General features: G+C 42.5%; 1 protein-coding gene across 6 annotated transcripts in view; it reads left to right on the top strand.

Annotated features, from left to right (window-relative positions):
* Window positions 1-27337, top strand: part of ZNF827 (zinc finger protein 827) — a 165361-nt gene that overhangs the window by 36432 nt on the left and 101592 nt on the right. For all 6 annotated transcript variants that reach the window (XM_032412937.1, XM_032412938.1, XM_032412936.1 and 3 more), the window contains 3 exons: window positions 3649-3821; window positions 9384-9864; window positions 25513-25746. In XM_032412937.1, coding sequence (XP_032268828.1) covers window positions 3649-3821; window positions 9384-9864; window positions 25513-25746 — 888 coding nt within the window. The remainder of the gene's footprint in view (window positions 1-3648; window positions 3822-9383; window positions 9865-25512; window positions 25747-27337) is intronic.

Here is a 27337-nt window from a genome sequence, read left to right as displayed (position 1 = left end):
TTTATTATCTCTCTTATTCCAATAATACTGTTGTCTGTGAGGAGAATGTGTATTCTTCAAAGAAGCAAAGTAGCAACTATCCATGCCACTGGGTCTGTTAGCATTTGGTGGGATTTAGTTTTGTTTGTGGTGATATTAACCAGATAGTGATCTATTTGGGGGAAATTGTTTTTCAGACAGTTGTGAACTAGGTGAAATAATGAACATTTCGATCCTATTGCCTTAAGAATGTGTGGTTCAGTCTGAGGAAGTGGTCATATTTCCTTAGGCTCTAAATTTGAGTGAAATTTACAGCTGTCAGTTCCTTGAAAATAGTTTGGCATACAAACTAGAATACATCCTTACTTCCTCCCTTAGACAGGGAGGGCATCCTACTAAAATATCAAAAAATGTTTAATAAATAAAAATGCACGTGTACCAGGAGAGATTAATGGCCAACTTTGAAAATCGATCATTGTATTATGGTTATTTTTAGCATTTGGCTTGTGTCTTCTTCCTTTCCTGCCGTGATCAGTTAAAATTTTCAAACAGTTATAATAGTGTAGTGCTTCGACACATATCTTGCTGTTAGTTTCTCTTCGTTATGAGTATTCTAATTCTTTTCCCAGTCAATGCAAGGACACCCTAATTTGTACATGATTCGTGTGTCTTTTGGTATTAATTAAAACAAAGGAAGCATAGCTCCAAAATAAAATAGATTTATATGAAATGCTAATATGCAGGATTTAATGTAGTGTGCTCTGTAATACACACTGGGGGGGGGGGTTGTCAGAAAAAATAAGGAAGATATTGGTCATATTAAGCAAAGTGGGGTGTCCGGGGGGCGCTGGCCATGTTCCTTTTGTCAGTTAATGCCTTTTTATTGCCTTCCTGTGATGTGCCATTAAACCTCAGATTAGTGGAGGACATCTCTGTTTTTCTGTCCTCTCCCAGACAATTCTGTAAAATTAGGCAGTTTGCAGGTTGAAAATGGAGATTAGGGGCAGCCTGTTTGTGTATGTCTTTCTTACTATTTTGATGTTCTTACAACCCCAAAGAGACATCATTATCATTTTCCCCCCTCTGGTTTATGACAATAATCTCACCTAGAGGCCTGGTTCAGCCTTTTCTCTCAGATCTATTGTTCAATGTGTAGTCTTTGTGATCAAGATACCAGAGTGGAAGAAACGACAATGAAGGATAGAAAATGAGAGGCCAAATTAGAGATAGGACTCTAGGTCAGCAAAAGCAATCAACAAAAAACAGCAGGAAAGCTAAAGGCAGGTTAATAAAAAAAAAAAAATGTTTATAGACCTCTACAAAGTGTGCTTGTCCTAGAGCGAAAGAACCCTCCATCCCACCCCATCCCCCAATCAGAAAAGGAAATGCTTGGGACGGAAACATCACAAGTAGAATTTCCAGACTTGAAGGTATATTTTTAGCAGATTCTTTTTTAGGTTGCTTGGTTAGGGTAACCAATATTGCTTATTATACCTGTCATAGTAAAATAGAATTTTTGGAATGCCCTAAGTGTATTCCAGAACCCTTCTGGTTTCATCCATGATAAGTGGTCCTTTGCATATAGAGACTCAGTTGACTCGATGAATAAATAATAAGATGATTTTAAAGTTTACACATGAGAATATATCCTTTTAAAATTATAAAAGTAATGTGCGCATTAAAAAATCCAGTGAGTATAGAAGAATATAAAATAAAAACAAAAGTTTCCCTCTCCGACCCCTTCCTTTTAATCCACAGTTCTTCAAAGGTAACTGCTTAATGGTTTCTTGGGTATGCTTCCGGACCATTTTCATATAAATAAAAGGATATCATTTCTTGTTTCATTTACTCATCCCGTTCTTTCTACTCTGTCTTTTTTTGCTCAAGCATTTAAAGGCAAATCCCAGACCTCTATCCATTTGCCTGTAAGTATTACCATGTATATTATCTCCAAAAGAGAAGAACTTTAAAAAAAAATAATAACCACAGTAACTATTATCACATCGAACGGGATCAATGATGGTTTCATGATTTTATGGAACACCTGGGTTACAATCAGTATTCCTTCAGTTATCTCGGAAGTGTCTTTTCATAATTGCTTTGTTCGAGTCAGGATCAAAATCAGCTTCACACCTTGTATTTGCTTGATATGTCTCCATAAGCATGTCCCTTTCCCTAGTGCCATTTCCTTGAAGAGACTGTCATCTGTCCTGTAGAATTTCCCACATTCTGGATTTGGCTGATTCTGTCCCCTGGGCATGTGGGTTTACTCTGTTGTTGCTATTTTAACCACCTGTATTTCTGGTAAACTTCTAGTTATATAGAGGCTTGATTAAATTTTTTGTATTCCTAGGAATACAGGAATACAAAAAATTTCATAGGTGGCTTATCAGAAGGCCCATGATGTCTGTCCCCTTTTCAGTGATGTTAAACTTAATGAGTGGCGTTAGGTGTTGTCAGCTTGATCCATCCTTTATAAAGTTTTCTATCAGCCTTTCACGTCACTGTATTAGCAACAATCGATTCTCATTTTTTTAGAAAACAAAAATAGAATCTGCCTAAATATAAGTTCCTATCTTGCTTTATCCACTAACTCTAATATCTTGGGTATGTTTCTATGTCAGCATCTATAGATCTAGTTCATTTTTGAAAATGGCTCCATATATTTTATAAGTATATTACGACTTATTTAATCAGTTTGGAAATATTTTGGATCCCTCATGATGAAGAAAGGAAGGTCTGAGTCTTCAACTTTACTTGTTTTGATTTACTATATCCCCCAATTGCAGAAGCTAGTACGGCACTGAGCAATAGAAATTGATGAACCAGAGGGTAGCAACACAGTGTCACAGTGGAGACCCTTTCCTGTGGGAATGGAGGAGGAGAGAGTTATCTTAGCTTTCCTTGGAGGAAGTAGTTGGTTTGTTTGCTTTCCTGAAAAACTGAAGCATTTGTGACTGCCTTGTTGTAGCTCTTCCCCAAGCGGGTGGGTGGTGGGGCCCGGGGCAGAGGAAGGCAATGGATCTTGTTAGTGACAACCAGAGGGACAGAAATAAGTGGGTGAAAAACCCTGACCTTAAGACCCCTTGATGGCCAAATTGGCACTGGCGTTTGCTCAAGACATAACTAAACAAGTCAACAGAGGGATCCTAAAATTTGTCTCCGTTGGAGTTCGGTTTGTGAGGTTTATGATGGCTGTTTGGTTTTCAGCGTGGTGCAGTGCATCATTCCCTGTCCCATTTGATTTGTCTTTATTTCTTGCTGTTTTCTAAGTTAGGAATTCAAATATGGCCTCAAGCCTGGTGGTTTCCTTCAGGAAACAAAGCCCCTGAAGTCAAGCTTTTCTGGGCTGAACTAGGTCAGGCCAGGCAAAGCCCTTTTGCAGACGCCTTCCTAGGTGTGGGATGGCCTTTGAAAGTAAGACCGTCACACGGCAGCATGGTCAGATTTTGAAAGATGGAACCCACATGGAAGTAATGAGATGAACATGGGTTTCTACTTGGAGAAAAGCAGTGATAAAACTTCCTGGTGGATAAAGTCTTGGAATTGCCCAGGGAAAACACCAAATCATTTTTAGTGCTCTCTACTTGGCAATGCATGTGAATCAGTGCTGGATGCAGTGTACCTTTTTGTTTTCCTCAATTTTTCTTTCTTTCTCCCTCTTCCAAGCTTCAGAAGAGGAAAGCGGAAAGCCTTTCCAGTGTCCGATATGTGGTTTGGTTATCAAAAGGAAGAGTTACTGGAAGCGGCACATGGTGATTCACACAGGTTTAAAAAGTCATCAGTGTCCTCTCTGTCCATTCCGCTGTGCTCGCAAGGACAATCTCAAATCCCACATGAAGGTAAGCCACCTGCAGACGGGCCTCCCAGAGAGGCAGGCGCAGCCGGAGCTCTTGCACACGGTCCAGTGCAGGAGGCTTCGAGGCAGGAGAGGGGCCATCGGTGGATCCTACGGAATGTAGTGCTCATTGTCTCGAGGTCGGGTGCAGCACCCAATGAAGCATGTGGCGAAGGGTCTCCTTTGTAATGCTACTCCCGTCCTTTTTAAAGGCAAAGAGAAGCTTCGGTATCCAAACAATAGACGTAATGTAGGGCCCTTTCCTATTGGGGAACAGCAGCCTACCTTAGCCTTGCATGGCAATGCATGTCTGGGACGCTGGGAGGAAGACTTAGGGAAGAGCAAGGAGCAGGAAAGACCAGTGCAGGACGGGCTGCTGGACCTGTGCTCCAGAGAGGGGTCCACCCTCTTCTGCTGTTGCTTTGCTCTTCAGCTTACAAACCCACAGGAACACCCAGAGGCTCCTTATAGGAGGTGTGAGGACCTTGAAAGACACCTGGGCTCTAGCTTTCACCCTGTGTGAGGCTTGGGGTTGCTATTCCTGACAAGACTGGGTCCTCCCAAGGTTGTCTGTGTGTGTGCTGTCCTAACTCCCAGGATCACAGTTACCAAACATTTAAGAACATTGTTTTCACTGTCTTATTAAAAACAACTGTGTTTCACTCTTATGTGACATGGAGAAAACTTAATCATCTTGAAATCTTGCTGGCAGACCCCATTACTAATAAAGGTTTTCTCTGAAATCCAAGGAAGAAAATCACGAGATCAAAAGAGCATGGGCTCTTGAATTTGATAGACCTGCATTTAAATCTTATTGTGCAACTTACTAGCTAAGTGGCCTTGAGCAAATGAACTTTAGGCTCTCAATTTTCTCATCTGTTCAATGAGAACGATAATGTTTATCTGGAAGCGTTGTCATGCGTATTTAAGGAGATAATGTTAGCAAAGTTATCTGACACAGAAATGTTCAATAGTAAGTTATTTAATTTCGATAACTGTCTTTGAACACCTTTATTTTCCCATTGATATTTTCAGTACAGCTTGGCTGTTGACGTTGTTTATAACGTTTTTACTTTCCTGCCATAAGAAGCGTAGTGAATGTACATAATCAAGATATTTGCTTTTTTTCAAAACCTTGTAGTCTAATCCGTCTGAATAGATCAGTGATGACTGTATAGAACTGTAGTTCTAAAAAAGTGTGATCAGACAGAACCTCTCCTGATTTTAGGAGATAGCTTAGAAGATTAAAAAGAAAAATTAAATCCATGATGTAATTTGTATTCTGTCATTTGCCTTTTTCTCCTGGGATTAGCTTGCCCTTCATCTTCAGAATCCATTGAACACCAGGAGTTCTGGTTGGTTGGATTTTACTGAGCCTACTTAGGTTTTCCATTCCCCTCGTCATCCTCTATCACCTCTTCCCAAAGCAAAATCTCGTATTTTATACCTGCAAAGTGGATTTCATTAGCAGGATGAGACTTCAAAAGGAATGCCTTTAAAACTAAAATTTGTTTTCGTTACTGTGTCCTACGCTGTGTTTAGAAATCAGGTCTGGCAAATTTAAAGCTTCGGTGAGCAGAAAACTTGCATCTAGCCTGACACCTTGTAAGCTTGGTTTCAGCTCAGGGTCACATAAAACAACCTATTTATAAACCCATGGAAAAAAAAAAGCTGGGTTTTCAATAGCAGGAAGTACTGACCCTGAAACTACAGGGAGATGAGTTGGGTGCCTTGATGATACAGACGGTCGGCCATGACAGTGTTACAGATGAGAGCTGCAAGGGCTTTGCGGGTCGCGGGGTCTCAGAATGCTTTCAGAACAAATCAATAACCGGTACAATAAAGCAGTTGTGTGAAATTACTACTTTATTCAGACTCATAGTGTCCTAACCTGTTGAGCTACGACTCTGAGCTTTTGATAAGGGAAGTGTGAGAAGGGCTCATGCAAGTTTAATTTTATCAAATGGTGTACTCTTTCTTTTCTCTGTTCTCCACCTCACCGATGGGCCATTTTCTTTCTTTAAAGAATCCATGCTTTTGTTTTGACTTGACGTACTTTAATTTTGAGACATTTTGTAAACACAGTCTACGTAGGGGTAGAGTTGTGGTGGTCTTGTGACTAGACATCTGCTGCTGCATTCGCCAGAGACTAAAAATATGAATGGATTTTCTACAACAAATCCAGCCTGTGAAGTGGGGGCATTGTTGCCTGTAGATTAAGATCTCACACTGAGTGCGGGGTCAGAAAGACCTCAGTTAGAATCTCAGTTCCACGACTTTTAGTAGCTGTGAGACTTGGGGCGAATCATTTAACCTCTCCCAGCCTTCATTTCCACTCGTGGAGATAATCATCCGATCTGTCACCTGGAGTCTGGAGTCGTTATAAGGGTTAAATGAGATAATGGACATAAAGCAACTGAATACAGTGCCCGGCACAGAGCACACCCAGGAAATGTAGCTAACCCGGTCATTTTCATCCAAGAGTTCTCGGAGTTAGCGTTTACATTTGGAAATAAAGTAATGACGTCGGACAAAAAATTATTCTAAATTTTATTGCCTTTTTCTTTTCATGATAAATCTTTAATGGTGACAATTTAGGAAAACCGGTAAATGACAAGAATATGAAATTGACCCTCGATCCCATCACACAGAAATAACCATAATCATTCTAAGGGATATCCTTCCATATTGATGCTATTGACTTAGTTAAGACGAATTGGGATTCTACTTCATTTGTTCAACAAGGACAGTATTTACTGTGTTCCCACTCGGTGCTGGGCACTGTACATTTTTTTTTTTTTTTAAACCCGCCTTTTCCTCCTCCGTATATCTCGCCAACATTTTTATGGGCAGCTGAGGAAGGAGCTTGTAAATGCCTCCAGCTTCCTCAGGGTTATCTTAGATTTCCATTAAGTCTTTTACAACTTTCCTGGATGAGTGAGCATATAGGAATTAAATACGAAATTCATAAGCCAAGATGGAACAGAAAAGGTGAGGACTGTTAAAATAAAGCACAGTGGTGAAGTAATGGCAAGAAACTGGGCAAGGGTCAGAGCGCTGAGTCCTGCTGGTCTGGGGCCTGCCACTTAAGGGGCTGTGACTCCTGAGGAGGCTCCTTCCCTGCCCGGCCCGGTCCCCTAAGGGGCTGGAGCAGGTGTGTGTCAAAGCTTCCTCAGGTTCATCCCACCGCCACCGGGAGACAGACCTTATGATGTAACAGTGCCTTCTCTTTCCCACCCCTTAGGTGCTCTTGCTGCAAAATGACCAGTCCATCAGCATGTCTCTGTGTGGCCTGGAAAGAATGATATGCTTTAGACAAGCGTTTCTTCATGTTAGCGGACTTCAAAGGGTTTTAAAGCCAATGTTAGGCTAAAGAGATTAAAAATCATCACAGAAAGTGCTTTTCTGTCAGGACAGAAGGGAAGAAACTCAGCGGTAGGACATAGGGAATACTTCTCTCAAAGGCCCAATGCGACATCTCGCCCCTTTGGGAAGGTGTAGCTCAAATAAAATGACAAGTTCGAGAATCAACACCACGGCCCCTGTTCCTCCTTGAAACCGACACTGATTTTTCCACAACTAAATATAGCAAGGCCAGGATCTGGTGCAAAAGAAGCCACGTAAAAATACTTGCGCACAGACGCTTTTCAGTCCAGGGCTCCCTTTCGACTTTAGAACTTGGGCTCCCTCTCTGTCCTTTTCCTTCTTCCAGAAGCTGCTTCCGGAGCTTCTGTTCTTGGATTAGCTCCTCTCCTCTCCCGGGTCAATAGATGTAAGGACACTTCTGAAATGGAATCTGCCCCATTGCACTGCTCCCGGGACGACGGAAGCGTTCTGCCTCGTGACCTTTACCACCTGGTTCCGGGCATGCTCTAGGCAGCACCTGTCAGGGTCCTGTGGGGCTGTGACCCGAGCCCTCAAGGTGCCCTGCTCCTGCGGGAATTGGGTGGAGGAGATGGTGGGGAATCTTCAGGATTCTGTGAGAAAGCAAAATGAAATGATCAGCTCCAGACTGAAATCCCTTTGTTGTGAAAGAACAGAGAGAGGTGATGTTAACAACCAGTGACAAACGCGTCCCGAACCCCCCAACCCCTCCCGACCTGGCAGAGGGGAAGCCTTTTAATGAGCAAGGCCTTGCTGCAACTGAATTGAAATTTATATGGTTATTTCTGAGAAATGCATGCTTTGGGGGACCCAGAATCTCTTCAGCTGTTTTTTTCAAAAAGCCACAGTGGGGTGCTGTAGCAACAGGATCTCACCATTAACTTTTAATTTCTTTGCTTTTGTTGGTCACTCAACATTATTTAAAAGTATGTTTTGGCTGGTGAATAATGCTTTTGGATTGCATTCAGAATGCGTAAACAGCTGTAGTAAAACTTGCTCTCTTGGAAAGGAAGCCTACACAGAGGGGCCAGGTGGTGCAGTGAATTAACGAACTAGCCTTTAACCTTCGTTAGACCTGGGTTCAAATCCCGCTTAGGTCACCCCTGGAAGATGAGGTGTCAGTTCTGTTTTGGTTTTGAATCCCAGTCACTTGCTTGTCCAGATCCCACAGCTCCCCGAATCATTTGGCCCAAATCTACACAATTGGCAGTTTCTACGCAAGGGAGGGGCAGTCCTGAAATAGCAGGGTGTAGCAGGTCAGCACTGAAGTACATTGGCAGAGCTCAATGGGGAAGTTACGAGCTGACGAGCACCTGCCAGCTCGAAGCCTGGCTCAGTCTAGTGATTGATTTCCTCACTTTTTCAAGCACTACATTTGGTAGGGACAGGAAGAAAAAAGCTTCTTCCAATTTTTTACAGGTACTGTGCCTGCAAGACTGGAACTGGATTTAAAAGTCTGCACTCTTTCATTGCAGACAGCAGAATCTGGAGCCCGATAGAACCACATTTGGAAACATTGGTTTCATCTTGCCGAGAATACTTGGTGGGGATCAGACCTTGGTTTTTCTCACACTCTACTTTGCTTGCTTCGTATGTGATTTTGCTCAAGCCACTTACTCTGGGGTCTCAGTCTCCCTGTCTATGAAACGGGAATACCCCGGAGACCTCATTTTCCACAATTCTTAATTACCTAGAGAAGCGTTTTGAAAATTGAAATTACCATTTGCAAAACAGAACTAATTCTCTGAGTGACAATAATCGGGTATGTGCAACTTATTATTATTGTGAGAGGAATTACTTGACAGGTTGCCTCTTTTGACCCCCAACTGGTAATTATGTAAGTTCGCACTGTGTTGGGTTTATATTTTCTCTGAAGACCCACCAAGATGAGATGACTAGAATATTAGGAGGATTCACCTGAAAACAGCCTCCATTGGCAGACAGCATCCTCCGTTGTGAGTGTGGCTCTATTCATGGGCTCTTAAGCTACGTGGATCCGCATTATGTTTAGGGACGGACCTCATTAGCTGGAGCACGGTAACGAAATGCTGCTCTGGTGATTCTGTTTCCTGGGCCAGCCCTTGGTACTGTGAGGAAATGGTTGATGAGTAGTCTGGATATACAACAAGGCATTTTCCGTAAGCACATGGTGGAGAGCTCATTCTTCTTGCTTCTTCGTCAGGTTCATCAGCACCAGGACCGGGGAGAGACCTTTCAGTGCCAGCTATGCCCTTTCACTTCCTCACGCCACTTCAGCCTGAAACTCCACATGCGTTGCCATCAGCATTTCCTGAGGACAGAAGCCAAGGTGAAGGAGGAGATCCCAGACCCAGATGTCAAGGGATCTCCCCACCTCAGTGACAGTGCCTGCCTGGGGCAGCAAAGGGAAGGAGGAGGGACAGAGCTAGTGGGGACCATGATGACGTCCAACACTCCAGAGAGGACTAGCCAGGGTGGGGCTGGCGTCTCGCCTTTGCTGGTGAAGGAGGAACCCAAGGAAGATAACGGCCTGCCAACCTCCTTTACTCTGAATGCTGCCGACAGGCCGGCCAACCACACAAAGCTGAAAGACCCCTCCGAGTATGTGGCCAACAGTGCGTCAGCATTGTTCAGCCAGGACATCTCTGTTAAGATGGCGTCTGATTTTCTCATGAAGCTGTCAGGTACTTCAATAGGGTTGTATTCTCTCTCTCTTTCTCTCTTTCTCTACCAGGATTCTCATCTGTAAAATGAGCTGGTAGTACTAGATGATTTCAAGGTCCCTTTAAATTCTAATCGTTTGCACTTTCATAAATTCTCTCCTTGACTTTTTCTTCCCCCCCCCCCCAGTCCTTTGGAAGTAGACATTGCTGTGGTTTGGGTCTAGAAACAACAGGGCTTGTTGATTTCCTTCCGGTTTTTCCCCTTTATGGGTTCTTGTTGTGGGGGACAGGTCACATGGTCAGCCAAGTTGGTGATAGTTCTTTGTGTGACCTTGGGCCATATTTAACTTGTCTCTGCATTTGGTTCTTTTAAAGTGCTCGTACGGAACGTCTCATTTTGCATTATGCAAGTTTTTTATTGCCTTAATTTGAAAGAGTTTTAAAAGACATATATACAGAGACTACTGTTAGGAATTATAGTTTTAAAATTTGTGCAAATGAAAGATTATCTTTACATTATTTTTTCCACTAGAAAAATTTTTATTGTAATAAAATATGCCTAACATGAAATTTACCATTTTAACCATTTTTAAGTAGACAGTTCTTTGGCATTAAGTACATTCCTATTGTGTAACCATTACCACCATCAATCTCCAGAACCTTTTCGTCATCCCAAACCGAACCTCATACCCATTAAACAATAATTCCCCATTCCGCTCTCCCCACAGCCCCTGGTAACCACTAGTCTACTTTCTGCTTCTATGAATTTAACTATTTTAGGTGCCTCATGTAAAGTGAAATTAAAAAAAACGAACAAACAACTTTTTAAAAAAATATTCTTTCCCAACTACCCCACTGCCTTTTGGAAAGAAGATGAAATATGTTATAAAAATTTATTATTAATTGACCTCATATTCATCATCAGATTACACATGGTGTTTCTTTGTGTTTTTTGTCCTTTATTTTTCCCCCAATTTCTCTGATTAAGTTGTGGAGTTGAATAGGGGGTGTGGCAATCTTGAGGGAACGCTTTTTCCTGACTGTTTGGGAATGATAAAACATGACGTGGGATTGTGCTGCTACATGTTACATTTTTAAAAGTATGATTTTAAATTGTAAAAGAGATGCGGTGGGTGGGGAAAGGTCGGCTGAGAGTTGGTTCTGTCTTTCAGTGAAGATGGCAGTCCCCACGATGATTTCCAAATGCCATTTCAGCTCTTTGGAGATTGACAATACCCTTTTAAATGGAGAATAATTGGTCACCGCCTTCCTTTAAATGGACTGTGAGTCGCATTTCACTAAATGTCATTGCCAGGTGAATTAGAGGTTCAGCTTCACTCGCTTGGAAGTCCCTTTGCTCAGTGACACTTCAGTCAGGTCTCTTGGAATGTCCCCAGCACCCTAGATCTTTGCCCCTCAGGAGCACACAACACTAGTTGGAAGAAATGAGGAAAGGTAGGGGACAGGAAATGAGGCGTCAGAAATGACCCGGGGAGTCAACTGGGGCAGGGAATGTTACAGCCAGGAGCTCCAACCCGCCAACCCACAGCGTGAGTGCAGAGTCCTCCGCTGGAAATGGTCAGATCACAGGAAGCCAAGTGGATCTGCCTGTGGCCTTGAAGAACATGGGAGGGTGGCTCTCTCCTCTCCTCCTCTCCGCCCCTCCGCCTACCTTCTCCCACCCCAATCTAGGGGAAAATGTGCTTGTAGAGTCTTCGAGTTTTATATTTAAGCATTTTTTGAAAATGTGGGGAAATGCATGATTCTAGTTTTCCTTTTGCTGCTGATCCTTTAGGCTTCACCTCCGGCAGGGGAGGGGGCGTGCAGGGTGTGCGTCTCTGGTTTTTCCTGGGTGGTCTCTCTCACCAGTATTATAGCAAAAAGGGCTCCTTTTCTGGGCTCTTCTAGTGCACTCCCAAGGGAGGGAATGCAAATGGCGTATTCAACTGGTGTGGTTTAAACATGGGATGTTTCCTTACTTAACAGACCGGGGGAGACTAAGTGGGGGGGGGAGGGGCGGTTAGTAGCTCTTAGTATGGGGTTACTCCCTTTACTCCAGGACTGTAAGAAATTTTTAAATCTGGAGGAAGGGGAGAGAGGATGAAGGAAGGATTGGTCTTCGGATAAGACACTTGGTGTATGATACACTACTCCTGCTGGGCTCAGGCTGTAATTAGCTCCCGACCCAGTCTCAGGGAGCATAAGATAAGGCCTGCTGAGAGCCCGCACTGCAAACAGGAGAGACTCAAGAGAAGCCAGTCGGGTAGGTTGGGGTGAAAGACTGCACCAAAGCCTCACACTGTGATCTGTTTTCTCAGTTATCCATGGGACTTGTTTACAGTTTGGCAGTGGGAGTATTTACTGACTGATCAATTGGCATAAGAAAACAGATAACAAATGCACACTATTTATGCAAAAGGCCCATGCAGCTATTTTCTGGTGGCTTACTAGAGGTCCTGAAACCTGACTTGTATGCACTGTTACCTAGCAACCTGTTACAAAGTCACCGGGGAGTGAGATGCATCAGTAATTTTTTTTGTGTGTGCATATTTGGATGTAAATGTAAACTTGGTGACTGTGGAGGTGCAGCCCACAGGAGGAGAAGATATGTTAAAAGGAAAGGAATACATTTTCTGGAGGAATTTTTTTTTTCTTTAATTTCCACCAACTCTCTGGTTGGTTGGGCCTTATCATTTATAGCTGCTATCACTGGGGTGCTCTATGTGGCCGTGTCTGTGAATATGATCCTGGGACCCAAAGGCCAGATCCCAGGGAGCTGGGGCTGAGTTTCTAGCTCCTGCCATCCTCAGCTGTAGTACAGTATGTGCTTAGTATCAGGCCTTGTCCCTCGGCGTCATAACGGCGCCATTGTTCTTGCAATGAATTTTTGAGCTGGGCTCTGTGCGTGCACCTGCTGGGACCGTAGGGTGCAGCTGTTTGTGGGCACCAAGTCTGCGAATCTCTGTGCCAGCCACATGACTGCAGAATTGGAGCACAGTGACAGATTCAAGCGTGCACATACCTACTTGTTTCCCAAAGAGAGAGACGGAAAACACTTGATTCTTTCTTGCTTGGTTATTAAGGGAAGTCTTTCTTGCTCCTTTGACTAAAACTAAGCATCAGGATGACTTCATGGAACCCAGTGGGATTAAAAAATCGCCGGTAGAGTGCTGTTTTCAACAGACTCTAAATCCTTCCCCCCCCCCACTCCCCCACCTCCATTTTAAGGTTTTTCCCAGTCTGTGTGATTGTGAAATCAAACCCCTTCTCCAATCTATCAACTATTCCTCTGCTGAGCCCACACTTAACATTCTGTAGTCCTTCAAGATTAATGTTGCTCCCTGAGAACCGAGGCTCCCAGGCTCAGCACCGGAGCTGATTCAGGGAAGAGGATGAGGAAGCCCGGGCTGCTGGCTTTCTGGGCTGATGGAAAAAATAATTTTGTAAACTTCGCTCAGGGTTTCAGCCTTGGAGGCAGGCCGTGGAGGGCTGCAGCCCTGTGTATTTGCATATTTCTTTCTTGGGAGCCAGAAGACCCGGGGCGGATGGTGGAATGCCAGAGCAGGTGATCCAGTGGTCACATGACCGGGGCATGGGGGTGGGGGAGGCACTCACTCAACCGTGGAGCACCTAAGTTCCTGCTGCTTCTGAGCCTTCTCTCCCTTAACTAGCACCAAGTGTAAATTCAGCGGCACATTATACTTACCTGGGGAGTTCCTTAAAAATGCCAAGGGCCCAGCCCCATTCCCAGAAGTGAGGATTTCATTGGTCTAGGAAAGGACCTAGTGCCTAGTGATTGGCATTTTCTTTAAAATCCTCAATGATTCTCATATGCAGCTGGGACTGAGGCCCACTGATGTGGAATACGCACTTGGTACCTGATACAGTTTTTTCAGTACAGCTGTGGTGTTGTGGTGTTTTTGGGTTTTGTTTTTGTTTTTTCAGTACAGCTCTCCTTCCTCACTTTCTATTTCAGACCATGAAAAGGGGCCTAGTGGGTGGTGTGAGATGAGTCTGAGGCATTCACCATAGGTCAAGGTTGACATGAATAAGAGGCCTGGTTGAGTTATGGCCACTGAGCCCCTTGTTTTTCCTTGTGGGGCCTCATGACAGGAGAATTAGAAGAAGCATCTTAGTGTGTTCTCCCGTTAGAACCAGAAAGTCTCAAGACTCATCTAGAGCATCAAGGGGCTGGGAGTGTCATCATCAGATGCCTGACTAAAAGTTGCTTGCAACGGCCTTTACATCATCTCTCTTCCTCAAAGCTACACTTTTCAAGATAGAAAATTTAATTCTAACTCTCCACATTGTAACCAAGCAGTTGACAGAAAGTTGGCGCCGTTGTAGGCTGGGAATATCTTTTTGTCCCTGGTTTTCCAAAATAAAAGATACAAGTCATTTCAACTATTTTTAATATGGAAGCTGGCAAAAAAAAAAAAAATTTCATACTGTCTCCCACATTATATTAATTTTGTAAAATGAAGTCCAAAATAATTTTAACTAGAAGAGATGGCATTTTTAAAGCAGTGACTTACAAATGGGTACAGGCCGAACCGTTTCTGATTTATTAGGAGCTCTGCCGTAACGTAGCAGTGGCTTTCTTGGACCAAGACAGGTGAGTTGGGGACCGTGTTTGTGTGCTGTCTTGCAGTTCCCTGTGGGCCTTTGTTCTTCTGCTTCCATCTATTTCACACAGTTTTCTGCATCTGCAGTTACAAATATAGTTAGTCTGTAAATGGCAGCTGCCCTATCCGGTGAAGCCTTTGTTTGGCCGCTGGAGAAGGAGGGATAAGATGCGCTGTAAACCAGGTAGCCCTTATTGCCTGGGGGCTGGGGCTCTGATTGGCTTTCAGTACAACATATTTCCACATGAGCCTTCTTGTAAGTAAATGCCAGCCAGTCATGCTGTAAGACTCCCATACCAGTAGCCAGGGGCTCCCACTTCCCTTCCCTAAATGTGCCGTCCCCAGTGGTTTTATTTTTAACAACCTTCCTTTACGCCTTCAGTTGGCCCTTCTATTTTATTTTATTTTTACTTTTTTTTTAAACATTTTATTTTATTTTTTTAAGTAATCTCTACACCCAACATGGGCCTCGAACTTACCACCCCAAGATCAAGAGTCGCACACTCCACTGACTGAACCAGCCACGTGCCCGTCTTTTTAACCCTGCCCTGCTTTTCTCATGATGGGCACGCACTGATCACGTGACTGGAATTCCTGGTATTGGAAGCAGCATTTAGGGCCTTATCCATGCAGGCAAGCCTGAATGCCCTTTTGAAATCCTGGATTTTATTGACCCCAGTGGCGATTCACAGGAGAGGGAGAGTGTGACTCCTGTTTTTCAATGACTTGCTACTCCCTGAGACAAGGACTGATCTGAGTCACAAAAGGAGCAGGACAATGGGGCCTGGGGGTGTACACCCCTGTACTGAAACTTCTGGGGACACTTGGTGACATCTACTCATTGTTGATTATTTTTCCTTAACAATCACTCATATGGATATAGTGCTTACTCTGTGTCACCTAACTCACTTGAACTTCATAACAACTCTATATAGGTACATAGTATTAGGATTCCCAGTTTACAGATGAAAACCGAGAAACAGGGGTTAAGAGACTTGCCCAAGTTTGTGCTGCTAGTAAGTGGCGGAACTGGGATTCTAATCCAGGGGGCCTGGTTCCAACATTCCCTCCTCCCCCAGGCTGCCTGTACCCCAGATCACAAGATAAGGAGGCAGCGCGACTGAACTTGGCTCTGTTCTTTGCCCTGGTGTGCTGGTGCGGAGTTAAGAGTCCCCAGCATGGAGCCTTTCTCTGAATGCTGTATGTTAGACACCATTGAAAGTTGCATTAATTCTTTTAGGCTTTTCAGGAATTACTTAGCGCAAATAGTAATAACAGTAAGGCCAACTAATAGTTCCGTAGGGCTTTACAGCGTATGGCATATTTCCAAATACATTGCCTCATGACAAGCATGTAGACAAAGACCAAGACTCAACGAGATTAGCTGTAAAAAGGTCATGACTGGAATTCAGATCTTTTTTCCTCGCTGTGTTGGATAGAGTATACCTCGTTCTAGAATTGCGCTGAGAATAATTTTTTATCTTGACAGATCCCTGGGAAGATTTATCAGAGTCTATGTTTCTGCCAACCTGAATGCAGGTCATTTCCTTCCTTCCCTCATTAGTATATTTTCTTCTCCTTATTGCTGTTTGTTACTACTCTTACCACTTACTAATCAGATGTGTCTATAGCAAGCTGGGCGCTGTGCCCACAGCTTCATGTAATTTCTCATTTAACCCTCTTAAAAGCCCTAAGGGGTCACTAATATTAAACCTATTTTACAGATGAGGAAGTTGAGGCTTCAAAGGTTTTAGCTGCAAGGGAGAGAGCAGATTCCTCTCTGCCGAGCTGCGCAGCCTTGGCTCATGACCACTTAATTAGCGATTACTTAATTTTTTTTTCTCAGTTGAGCGAACTGTCTTTTGACCTCCGTCTGCTTCACTGTTTATTTTCCTTGGCTTCAAACCATGGCATCATTTCTAATGCATGCTAATTCGGTCACTAATCTGGTTAAATTTTTTGTGTCTTGAAAATATATCTATAATCCAGCCCTCCGATGCAGCCTCTCCTGGCCATCAGCTCACACCTAGACAGCTTGCCTCTTTAGCTCCCTCCCTGGTGCCTTCTCCACCCCAGCGTCCCCCTCCAGGCCCTCCAACGCATTCTAACGGACTCTTCTTGATACCTCTTGTATCAGGCTCTGCCCCTGCCTGGCTCCTTTCTCCAGAGGAACCGTATCCTCACTGCTCTCCAGAAAAATATTGACCGTCTTCACCAGCTCAAACCTACACCCTCTCATCGCTGTTTCTTTGCCTTCACTCATGTTGTTCCAGGGGTCTGGTCATTTGAACTGTGGAGTTCCATGCAGCTTCCTCTTGTTAGGTAAAATGGGAAATCAGAACTTTTCAAAAAAGAGTAATAATGTTCTTAAAACTAAATGAACTGTTTTAAGGCTCCTGTGACCCAGAAGTGGTTTTGTATCTTTGTAGGGAATTTCTAGCAATGTTGGGGCCCATTCCTGTGATACCCTCTCCTACTGTTTGGCCTATGCAAATGCTGGTCATCCTTCGAAGAATATTTTGGTTCCCACTTCTTCAGTAAAACCTTTTCCTGTTATTCTGGTCTTTACTGACAACCCTCTCACCCCCTGTGAATTCCAGTGATATTTAGAGTCTTTATCACCCAGGCTGGGTGGTTGTATTATTGCATAGTTCATTCTATTGCTTGTATATGATTAGTCAGGTCTCTTGAGCTATTTCAGGTTGCTATGGTGTGTATGGCGGGGGGGGGGGGGGGGCAGATAATGTTTCTTTTGTAACATCTTTATCTTTACCATCTACAGTGCATTCCACGATGGATTATAAAAAAGATAAGCCGTTAGTCATATTCTGGAAGTCCGGTTTTCTGAGGTTGTGATATTGCTTCACTTAAAATTTGCAAGCAGCTCCTTAGTGCTATAAGAAAGAAGATGAAGCAGAGTGGTGGTCTGTGGAAAGTAAGCAGGCTGTTCAAAGGGTGCCTTGATGGCAGAGTCCCTTGATGTCTTCTCATGTCCCATGTTCCAAGCCCTCAGCTTGGAGGGCCTAGTCTAGAAACTGGTGTCTGTCACACTGTTAGTTAAGTAACAAACCACTCCACAGTTTAGCAGGTCAAAATAATAGCCATTGATTGAGCTTATGAATTTGTGGACTGGCATTTTGGGCCAAGAAGCATAGGGTGCTTCTTTGGGTCTCTCCAGGCATAAATCTCAAATCCGTTTCGACATGGGCTAGGGGCAGACTGGTCTAGGATAGCCTCAGCTAGGGATGGCTTCTCCCTGTTCTCCATGGTCTCTCATCTTCAGTGGGCTAGCCCAGGCTCGTTCACATGACAGCCCGGCAGGGTTCCAAAGGAGAGAGCAGAAGCGCACAAGGCCTCTGGAGGCTAGACTGAGAACTGGCCCAACATCATTTCCACCACCCTCTATGGACCAAAGCAAGCCACAACTCCAGCCAAGATTCAGGGAGTGGGAAAATGTACTCCACCTCTTGATGGGAGGAGCTGGGAAGTCACATTACAAAGGGGTGGGGCTTCAGGGAGGGGAATTGTTATGGCTTTTTTTTTTTTTTAAGTAAGCTCTATGCCCAATATGGGGCTTGAACTCACAACCCCAAGATCAAGAGTCGCATGCTCTACCGACTGAGCCAGCCAGGCGACCCCTGTTACAGCCATTTTATAGCCTACCACAGCTCAAGAGTTCTTCAGGCTCTCTGGGTGTTCCACAATGACAAAAATCATTTAAAAACTGATGTATAAACCAGAATGTCGGCATGGTAATTTAAAATGACAAGTGTAACAATCAAGAGGAGATGTCATTTGGGGCAGATGGTCACCAACTTCCCTGAAAAGTGTCGGAAATACATTATCCAATCTTTAGGTTTTCTTTTTTCTAGTCTCAAATCACTTCATGCTGTTCATACATACAAATCACTTCACTGCTGTTCATACATTTCATTCGTACGTGTTAATAGAATGAATTTAAAATACAGCTTTCTTTCGCATTTACTTATGACTTGATTGGTTTTCCAGGACTTGTCCTTCCTGCTTTTGACAAGGGAGATATCCTGTCTGTTAAGCGGATTGCTGCAGATAGTGACTTTTGCTCATTATGTGTTGATTTTGCTAGTTTAGTTCACGGAGGAAAGCCTTATTTATTTATTTTACAATTCTGGAGACACCGCTCATTGTTATTACCCTTGACCCTGCCCTGTTTTGTTTTCCCTTTGTCACTGTGTATAGTGTGATGGTAGCTGTCTTCGGGGACCTGTGTGGTCCCGATTGGAGGACATTGATACTGAAATGTGGCCAAGGATTAGCCCAGGTGGGGATTAATGAGAAATAGGAGATGGTTCAAACTTCACCAAACACTAATTATAAACTACTTAAGGCAAATTAAGTAGTGTACCTTATTAGAGAGCAAGATTTAAAAATTATTTAGCTAATGTTTTAAACATTCTATTTGAATATAATATGCTTAACATCTAAAAGCAATGCTCTACTCTAATTAACTATTATTTAATTACATCTTGGCTTTCCTTATAATTTAGAAGGCGATTTATGTTTTTTCTCACCTAAAGTGCATCAGGTTATCAGATAACCCCCGATCCTGCCAGATCATACATATTTACATAGACTTACAAGGGAACTTGCATAGTTATTTTGTCATATGGGGAGTTGAGCTCCGATTCCAGCTCCATCATCAATGAGCTGTGTGATTTTAAACAGGTCATATCATTCTCTGAGCCTGTGTTTACTTATCGTGAAATGAGAGAAGTAAAAACAATAATGGTTTTCCCTTCGTTTTTTTAAACGATAAACTCATTTTTCCAAACAAAATCTTAAGTGCCGACTCAATATATAAAACACATAAAATGTGTAATTTTAATGGAACTTTGTTTTTTAAGTTCACGTTTATTGTATTTATTTATTCAAAAAATCCAGCAATCAGAGCAAAGTTGCTGTTTGATAAGCACAAAACATGGGATTAGCGTTATGATGGGGGGAGGTCGTATATAGCAGCATCAGCCTCTAGTATATTTCTAAATTTATTTTGCCGATTGCAGTTTCCAGAAATACCATTTATACGGGGATGTTGTAGCAAAGAAGAGTAGATTTGTAACAATTCACCTTGTAATCTCAAGATGCCTTTAATTAAATTTATTCAGCCGCTCGAAAGAAGAGCACAATAATGAAAAGTTTTTGCTTCAAAGTTGACAACATTTAGCAACTGCCCTCATTCCTTGTCATACGATCAGAAGCACACAAAACGAGCAATATGCAGTAAAGCCCCCCGTCATCCTATAGTAACTACTTCAGTATTGCTCCATTAACTGGTATTTGGAGATTTATTTACTCTCTCTAGTCTCAGATTCCTCAACTGCAAAATGGGGGTAAGAGTAGGGTTGTTGTGAGGATCAAATAAATTAATTCAAACAAATTAACACTTAGCATACTTCCTGGCCCCTGTTAAGTGCTTTATAAATGATAGACCCAGACAGAACTATATATCTGCATCTGTCTGCCGGTCTGTCCGCCATGATGAGAAGCTTCACCAAAGCAGATCCACTTGAACCCACCCTGACATTTAATGGAAGGTAGTGGTTCTCAACCACAGGTGTGCCTAGGACACCGCTGGCAGTGTCTAGAGAGAATTTTTGTTTTCATGATGGGGCAGTGCTGTTGGCAGCTAGTGGGGCGAGCCCAGGGATGCTGCTAAACATCCTACGATGCACAGGACAGTCCTCCAAGGCCAATTATCCTGCCCAGAATGTCAGTGGTGCTGAGGTTGAGAAAGCCTGATTTAAGGCATGCACGTCGAGTCTGGTAGGACCACAACTGTATAGTTGTACATGGACACACGTGCACAGGCCTAAATTTTTTGAAAGATCAGTGAATAGCCAACCACCTCCTTATTAATGACATATTACTAGAATTCTAGCACTCCTGTGATAACAGGAGGAACTGCATTACAGGTGAAACCAACTGAATTAACTTGTCAACCCAAGTAAACGTTAGTGGTCTCCATTAGAGCACACATGAGGGTACATATTTTTAAATTAAATTTCGATTGCCTTAAATTATCTTAAAAACTTAAATTTGAAACAAAACATTTGTTGGGACCCGGGAAGCTTATCCTAGGATTTTTGGAAACACTGTTTGAGAACCACCCATCTGTGGCCCCTTCCAGGTCCAAGAGTCTTTGGCTCTGCTTTAGGGTGAGGTAGGAAATAACATTCTTAGTGGCCTACCTTTTTCATGTAGCATTTCAGCATTCACAAAATTGCTAGATTCTGAGCTGAAAGAGGTCTCTGTTTTATTAAATGTCAGGAAAGTGTCATCTTCCTTTACCAGAGGGAACGGACGGAACAGAGCAGAACAGCCACGGTGCGGCCCCTTCTTCCTCTTTCACCTTTTTAGTCAGATCTTCACAAAACTCCTTCCTACAGAAAAGGGACGTTTCTGCCCCTTACCTCCAGGTTATGTCCCACCTTTCCCTTTCTCACTAACAAAGGCTAGTTCACTCCATATCACTTATTTCCAAAGCCCATAGTCCAACTGCTTAGGGTAGCATCCCTCTCAAAGGCTCTTGGAGAGAAAGGAGAGAGGCTGGGTGCATTTTCAGCCAGAAACCCTGAAGTCTGTGTGACTGGGGAGGGGTTGGTCTTTTAACCTCTTGGGACCTTAGTTCCCTCACTCATAAAATGAAGATAGTAGTAATACCTATCTCCTGTGATCTATGGAAGGATCTATGTTAACTATGCAAATGCTAGGTGTGTGCATTATTTTTAAGGACGTTTATAGAATAGTCCTGGGGGGAGGGGGTACTTAAAAGGGATCTCAGCATGGACTGATGACACTTCGCTCTAAAGAGGGCTTTTTTTTTTTTAGCAATTAATTAATCCTTCCTCATATTTAGAATTGGAAACTTGGAATCATTTTATCCCAGTGGCTTTCCCAGTGGCTTTCGCATTTGTTTCCCATACAAGCCTTTATCTTGCATCCTGTATAAATCCTCAAAAAGCTGATTTGTTTCCTTTAAATGGCAGCCCAGCTCCATTGAGTATGTGAACTTACAGATATACATAATTTATAATCAAAGTGGCTCAGGTCCTAAAATGTTTGAAACAAACAGAGAAGGGGCCTCTTGATTAGTGGGGTTTCCTCCTTGCGTTAAAAGTGGAGTATCTGGAAACTTGAAAGATACATAAACAGAAGTCAAGGTAAGGGCTGGGAAAGTCTCTTACAAATGGAACTCCGTATGTGCACAGATCTTTGTGTTAGTAAGAATGAAGTAAAGACTAGGCTGTGCATTGTAATTGGTTCCTTTTTTCTTAGCAGTTTCCCCAAAGAAAAAAGAAAACATCTTTAATTCCACCTTTTTCTGTAGAAAGAGAATGGGTTTTTTAAAAGTAAGATAAAAAGGCAAACGTAAGATAACAAAAACTATGACAATTATTCAGTCATATTTATCTTAAAATATAGGCTTTATGCACTGTTTTTAGTATAAATATTTCTGGTATTTAGACCCAGAGTGTTTCGGAAATTAAAACTTGGGCAAACGAGTGTTTCCCACAGGTTTTTTTGTGATCTGTTATTAGCTATATTTACATTTCCCCAGCACATTAGTAGTTTTATGTCATTCTTGACATTGTCAGAATGAAAACCAGGTATGAAATGCCTGCAAATTTATAATCCAGCAACATGCTAGCTTGCTAGCTTGCTAGCTTGCCTCTTGTTTTTTTAAGTGTCTTATTGAAGTTCTGTTAAGTCTGGTTGTACTAACAATGCTAAATTTTTTTCTCAAATCTTATGTAACATTTATTGTGACGAATACTTCTAGAAGCTACTTATATCTTCAGAGAGCATCGGCTTAAGGTTGCTCTCTCTAGAAACTGGGATTTGCTTCTAGGGCTTCAATAGGTTATCTCTTTCCTAGCCTCACCTTAGAATTTTAAAAAGTTTTAAAATAAAAGATACAGAAGCATTTTAAAAAGTACATAACTTTCTATTATTCCCTCCCAAAGAATCAAAGTTTCAGGCTTAACAGAAAACACACCACTTAATTATTCTGTTGTGACTAACTAGGATGCTTTTGGAAGAGGGTTTTATAAAGGGTTCTGGAAGAAAGGCGGCATAGGGTCGAGAGAAGCTTTAGGAGGTGGCCGGCAACACCCCACCCCACCCCCCCGCACCCCCACCACCTCCAGGAAATGGTTGAAAGGGGAGAAGTGTGCTAAATAAACAAAGTCCTCTTAGGATCTACCTTCCTTGCTGAGGTCAGAATTACACGATGATTGCTCTAGAGACCATCATTATTCTCTTTGGTTCAAATTCTGATGGCACTGTCCCCAAAGGGCCAAATTTTATTTTATTTCATTTATTTTTAATTTTTTTTAAAGTAATCTCTGCGCCCAACGTGGGGCTCGAACTCATGACCCTGAGATCAATAGTCGCATGTTGTACCGACTGAGCTGGCCGGGCACCCTGAAGGGCCAGATTTTAAGCACTTTTCTGAAATTTACTACTCTTTTAGTAATGGCACAGTCCAAGTGAATGATTATCACAGACACCTCAGTAAGTGCTGTGGTGTAGATAGCAAAGCTCTTATCTCCAGGTCTTATTCCCAGTCTAAGGATCAGATCCAGGAAATACACTTCTGATTGCCTTTGGTGGAATATTTTGGGATTCATAGTTTTTGTTTCCCACGGGTGATAGTAAAGCACCATCAGATGTCACTAATTTGTAGACAACATATTTTATTCATTCCACAGATATATATTGAGCGCCTGTAATGTGCCAGGCACTGTTCTAGGCACTCAAGGTACATCAGTGTTAAAACAAAGATCATAATGGTTAACATAATAAATAAGAAAATTATATGGTATGTAACTAGTCTGCTTGGGCTGCCATGGCAAAATAGCAAAGACTTGGTGGCTTGAATGAAAGAAACTTACTTTTCACAGTTCTGGAGGCTGGAAGTCTGATCAAGGTGTTGGCAGGATTGGTTTCTCCTGAGGCTTCTCTTTTTGGTTTAAAGATGGCCACCTTCTTGCTGGGTCCTCCCACGATCTTTCTTCTGTGTGCATGCATCCCTGGTATCTCTTATAGGACATCCATCATACTGGATTAGGGCCCCACCCTCATGGCCTCATTCAACTGTAATTACCTCCCTATCTCCAAATACAGCCGCGTTGTGGGTTAGAGTTTCAACATAAGAATTGGTGGGGGTGGGCACAATTCAGTCCTTAACCAGAAGTTACCAGGTGGTAAGTTTTTTGGAAAAAAAGGAAGATAAGAGTAAGGTAAGAGAGATTGGGAGCACCATGGGGTGGGGATTGCAGTTCTGAACAGGATGGTCAGGATAGACTTCATTGAGAAGGTGCCACTTGAAGGTCAAGTTTACATTCAAGTGTTGTTATAGCAAAGGGACCAGAAGTGGAGGAATGGTGTGGTGGAGGTAGGTAAGGTGGAGGCACAGGGCGGGCAGCTCGTGGATCTAGTTCTAGTCCCCGCTCTGCATCTTTCTGGTGGTAAAACTTCCAAATGTCACCTTAGCCCTCCAGAGTCCAGTTTCTAAATATGCTGGTCTGTGTGAACTTGTGATTCCAGAATGTACACCTGTAGAGGGCCCGAGGGAGAAAGGACTTTGTGCTTGGGTACAGGCTGGGGTAGGTGGTGGGCAGCGAGTTAGAAGTGCTTACTTTGGAGATTTATTTTCATCTTCTTATTTGTTAAGCAGGAATGGGCTTCGGGTTCACTCTCATGAGTGTTCCTAAGAACTCTGTATTAGGATGAGATCTTCTTTCTCAAAAGACATCTAATATAACCAACCTAAAGTTCTTACTGCATGGCCCATTAAAGGGGGGCAAGCTGCCTGGGAAAGTGGCCAGTGGTGGCAGAGGATACTTGTCCTCCTTCATGGTCTTTCCCAGGGAGTGTGTAGCTCAGTGGGTGAAGGCCTGCTATGGTGTAGCCAAGCCACAGAAGCCATCCCATAATAGGCCAGTTAGCTCTGCCCTGACCACATACTCCACACCAACCAACCATGCTAAAAATGGAAAAAGGACATTAGTGGAAAAACTGGTGAAATCTGAGTAAAATCTGGAGTTTAGCTCATAGCAATGTGAATTTCTTAGTTCTGACAAACGCACCATGCTTATGTAAGATGTGAACATCCGAGAACGCTGGGCGAAGAATATATGGGAACTCCTTGAGCCATCTTTGCAACTTTTCTGTAAATCTAAAATTATTTCAAAATAAAAGATTTTCTTAAAAAAAAAAAAAATGCCCCCTCGTGAGGGGCGCCTGCCTGGCTCAGTTGGTGGCGCGTGCTACTCTGGATCTCAAGGTTGTGAGTTCGAGCCCCACGTTGGGTGTGGAGATGACTTAAAAAGAAAATCTTAAAAAAAAAAAATGCCCATCATGGTCTCAGAGATGACTTGAGCTACAGATATGGGTTTATTTACCATGACTGGAAAAATAGTTCCAAGTGCATGCCCCAGTGTTTGTGGGTCAGGAATGTCAGTTCACAATAAGGCAAAGTAGGATATCTCTAGTCAAAGTGGGATATCTCTAGCCTGAGCTTCTCTCTGGCAAATTCTTCCTCACCTTACCACCCCACCCCAGGTTTTTGCTTTGGGTATTGCCTCTGACTCATGTTTATATTGAGTATTTTATGGCAGAATAATTGCCAGAAAGCATTATTTTATAATAGGATTAAGTGGGGAGAAGCCTCATAGGTCAGGGAGGCCACAGCATATAAAGGAAAGAAGATACTTAGGGAAACCAGAGAGAAAAATGTCCACTTTGTAGAGGCAGCACTTCTTAAAATACGAGCTTCCAAAGATTCAGAAGCCCACATTCTTCAGAGCCGCATGCTCATGGAGTGTATTGTATTTTTTTCTGCCCAGGTTCCAGCCTGTTTTGATTGGGTTGTGGTCCCTCCTGCTGTCAGCGCAGTGTGATGGTGCATTCCATATTTCATTAAGTCCGGGGGCAGCTAAGAGGGGGAGTGGCCTTTTGTATGTGTATATATATATATATAATGCCTTTCTTCTTTTGACAGCTGCAAATCAGAAGGAGCCCATGAATCTTAATTTTAAAGTGAAAGAGGAGCCCAAGGAAGAGGAGGCCTTAAGTGCCACTTTGCCTCGGTCCAGCTATGTGTTCAGCCCGGAATCGGAAGTGCCAGCCCCGAGCATCTCTGAGGACACCCTTAAGCCCCAGGAAGGGAAGGGGAATGTGCTAAGGCGGGATATGTCTGTCAAAGCAGCGTCTGAACTTCTCATGAAACTATCAGGTACTTGATTTATTCTAAAATATTCACGTTCTGATCATTTCATTTGCAGCCAACTGGGCTGCTTCCTGCATGGGTTATAATTAGGCTCATGGTAGCAATATCACATTATTGAGGCAAATTCAGGAATGATTGGATGGCTTGGCTTGCATTCCTGCGTTGTGTGTACGAGTTTGTTTGCAGATGTTGTCTGTGTATCTGTCTTGTTAAATGCAGCCTTCCTTTCCTGGGAATTGTTGGAAAACACTGCTGCTTTCTAAGATGATGCAGGTCATAATCTTAAGTGCATTCTAACGACATTCAAAGCACTTCTGCTAATTGATCAAAATATCTATTCTTTCTTAATAGAGGACCTTTCTTTTTGTGTGTATTTATGCTGTATTCTTTAAGAACCATTAAAAATATTTTTCTTAACTTAATAAACAGTTGAGATGGCGCTTGTAGTAATTAGCAATAGAGTAGCAATAAGAGATTCTACAAAGAGAAAATTTCATAGTGGACAATTACAATAATTAATCTAAGTTCTTAAGATGAATGAATAATTTTTTAGTAGTATTTAAATGTAATCTGCCTGTCAGAGATAGGAAAATTGATTTTAATTTAAAATTCATATATTTTGGGTTCTTTTCCAGTCTCCCATCTGCCCCTTCAGAACAGGTAAAAATTTAGTGTCTTTTAAATTCAAGAGTATGACTTTTAGAGCATGGGAAGAAAAGTCGTATCAATAATAATATACTTACCAAGTCATATCCCAGCCTCAGTTAAAAGGTAATTTTTTAGAAACTATATTCAAAATGCTAATATGAATCAAAAGCTGTTTTCAGTTTGTAACTCCCTGTGCTTGGAAGATGAAAGCAAGAGATGCATTAGGGATGCTCCTTCCCTATAATTTCCTCAGCAATTCTGACTGTGCTTCTGGTTGACCAGTAAGTTGGAAAGTAAGAAATTAATAGCGATTTACTTAGAGCCATTGTATCAGAACAGTTGAAATTCCTGTATTTGCCAGTTGGTGGGGTTAAGAATTCTTTCCTTTGATGTTAATTTAGAACACACTGGAACTTCAGAGGAACATGATTTGTGATAGATAAAGCAGAGTACAGTTATGACATCCTTATTATAGCCCCATTTTTCTAAACTTTGCAGTATTAGAACAGCTTCTCTTTAGCAGATGGGAGGCCTAGCAGGACTGTGCTGATTGCTGAAAGCTGAAAGTTTAAAAATATGATGTTCAGTCCAACATATTTTCTTATATTTAAGCCCTCCTTCCTGTGTCAAAAGGTCTCAGTGACGTAGAGTAATATGTCTGTTGTTTTTCCAGTCAATTCAAAGGGGTCACACAGCTCTCTGATTCTTCTTCCATAGCACAGGCTTTCACATTGCAATGACCCTCTTCCAACAGTGACTCTGGTCGGTAGGATCCCAGTGTATGCTATTTCTGTTTCAGAGTTTGCTGGGCAACCAGTATTGTGAGCAGAGAGAGATGGGGTGGCACCAGAAGATAATATGCAAAAATGAGATTTCAGGGAAGATTTTCTTTAAGGAAAACATTTTCTCCTGATCCTTCTAGGTGATATGATTTTGGACACTGAAATAT

Source organism: Phoca vitulina, unplaced genomic scaffold (genome assembly GCF_004348235.1).
Source record: "Phoca vitulina isolate PV1807 unplaced genomic scaffold, GSC_HSeal_1.0 scaffold14, whole genome shotgun sequence".
In the NCBI taxonomy this organism is placed as follows: Eukaryota; Metazoa; Chordata; class Mammalia; order Carnivora; family Phocidae; genus Phoca; species Phoca vitulina.
Note: the sequence above shows the minus strand (reverse complement) of the source record. Positions and strands in the feature narration are given on the sequence as shown.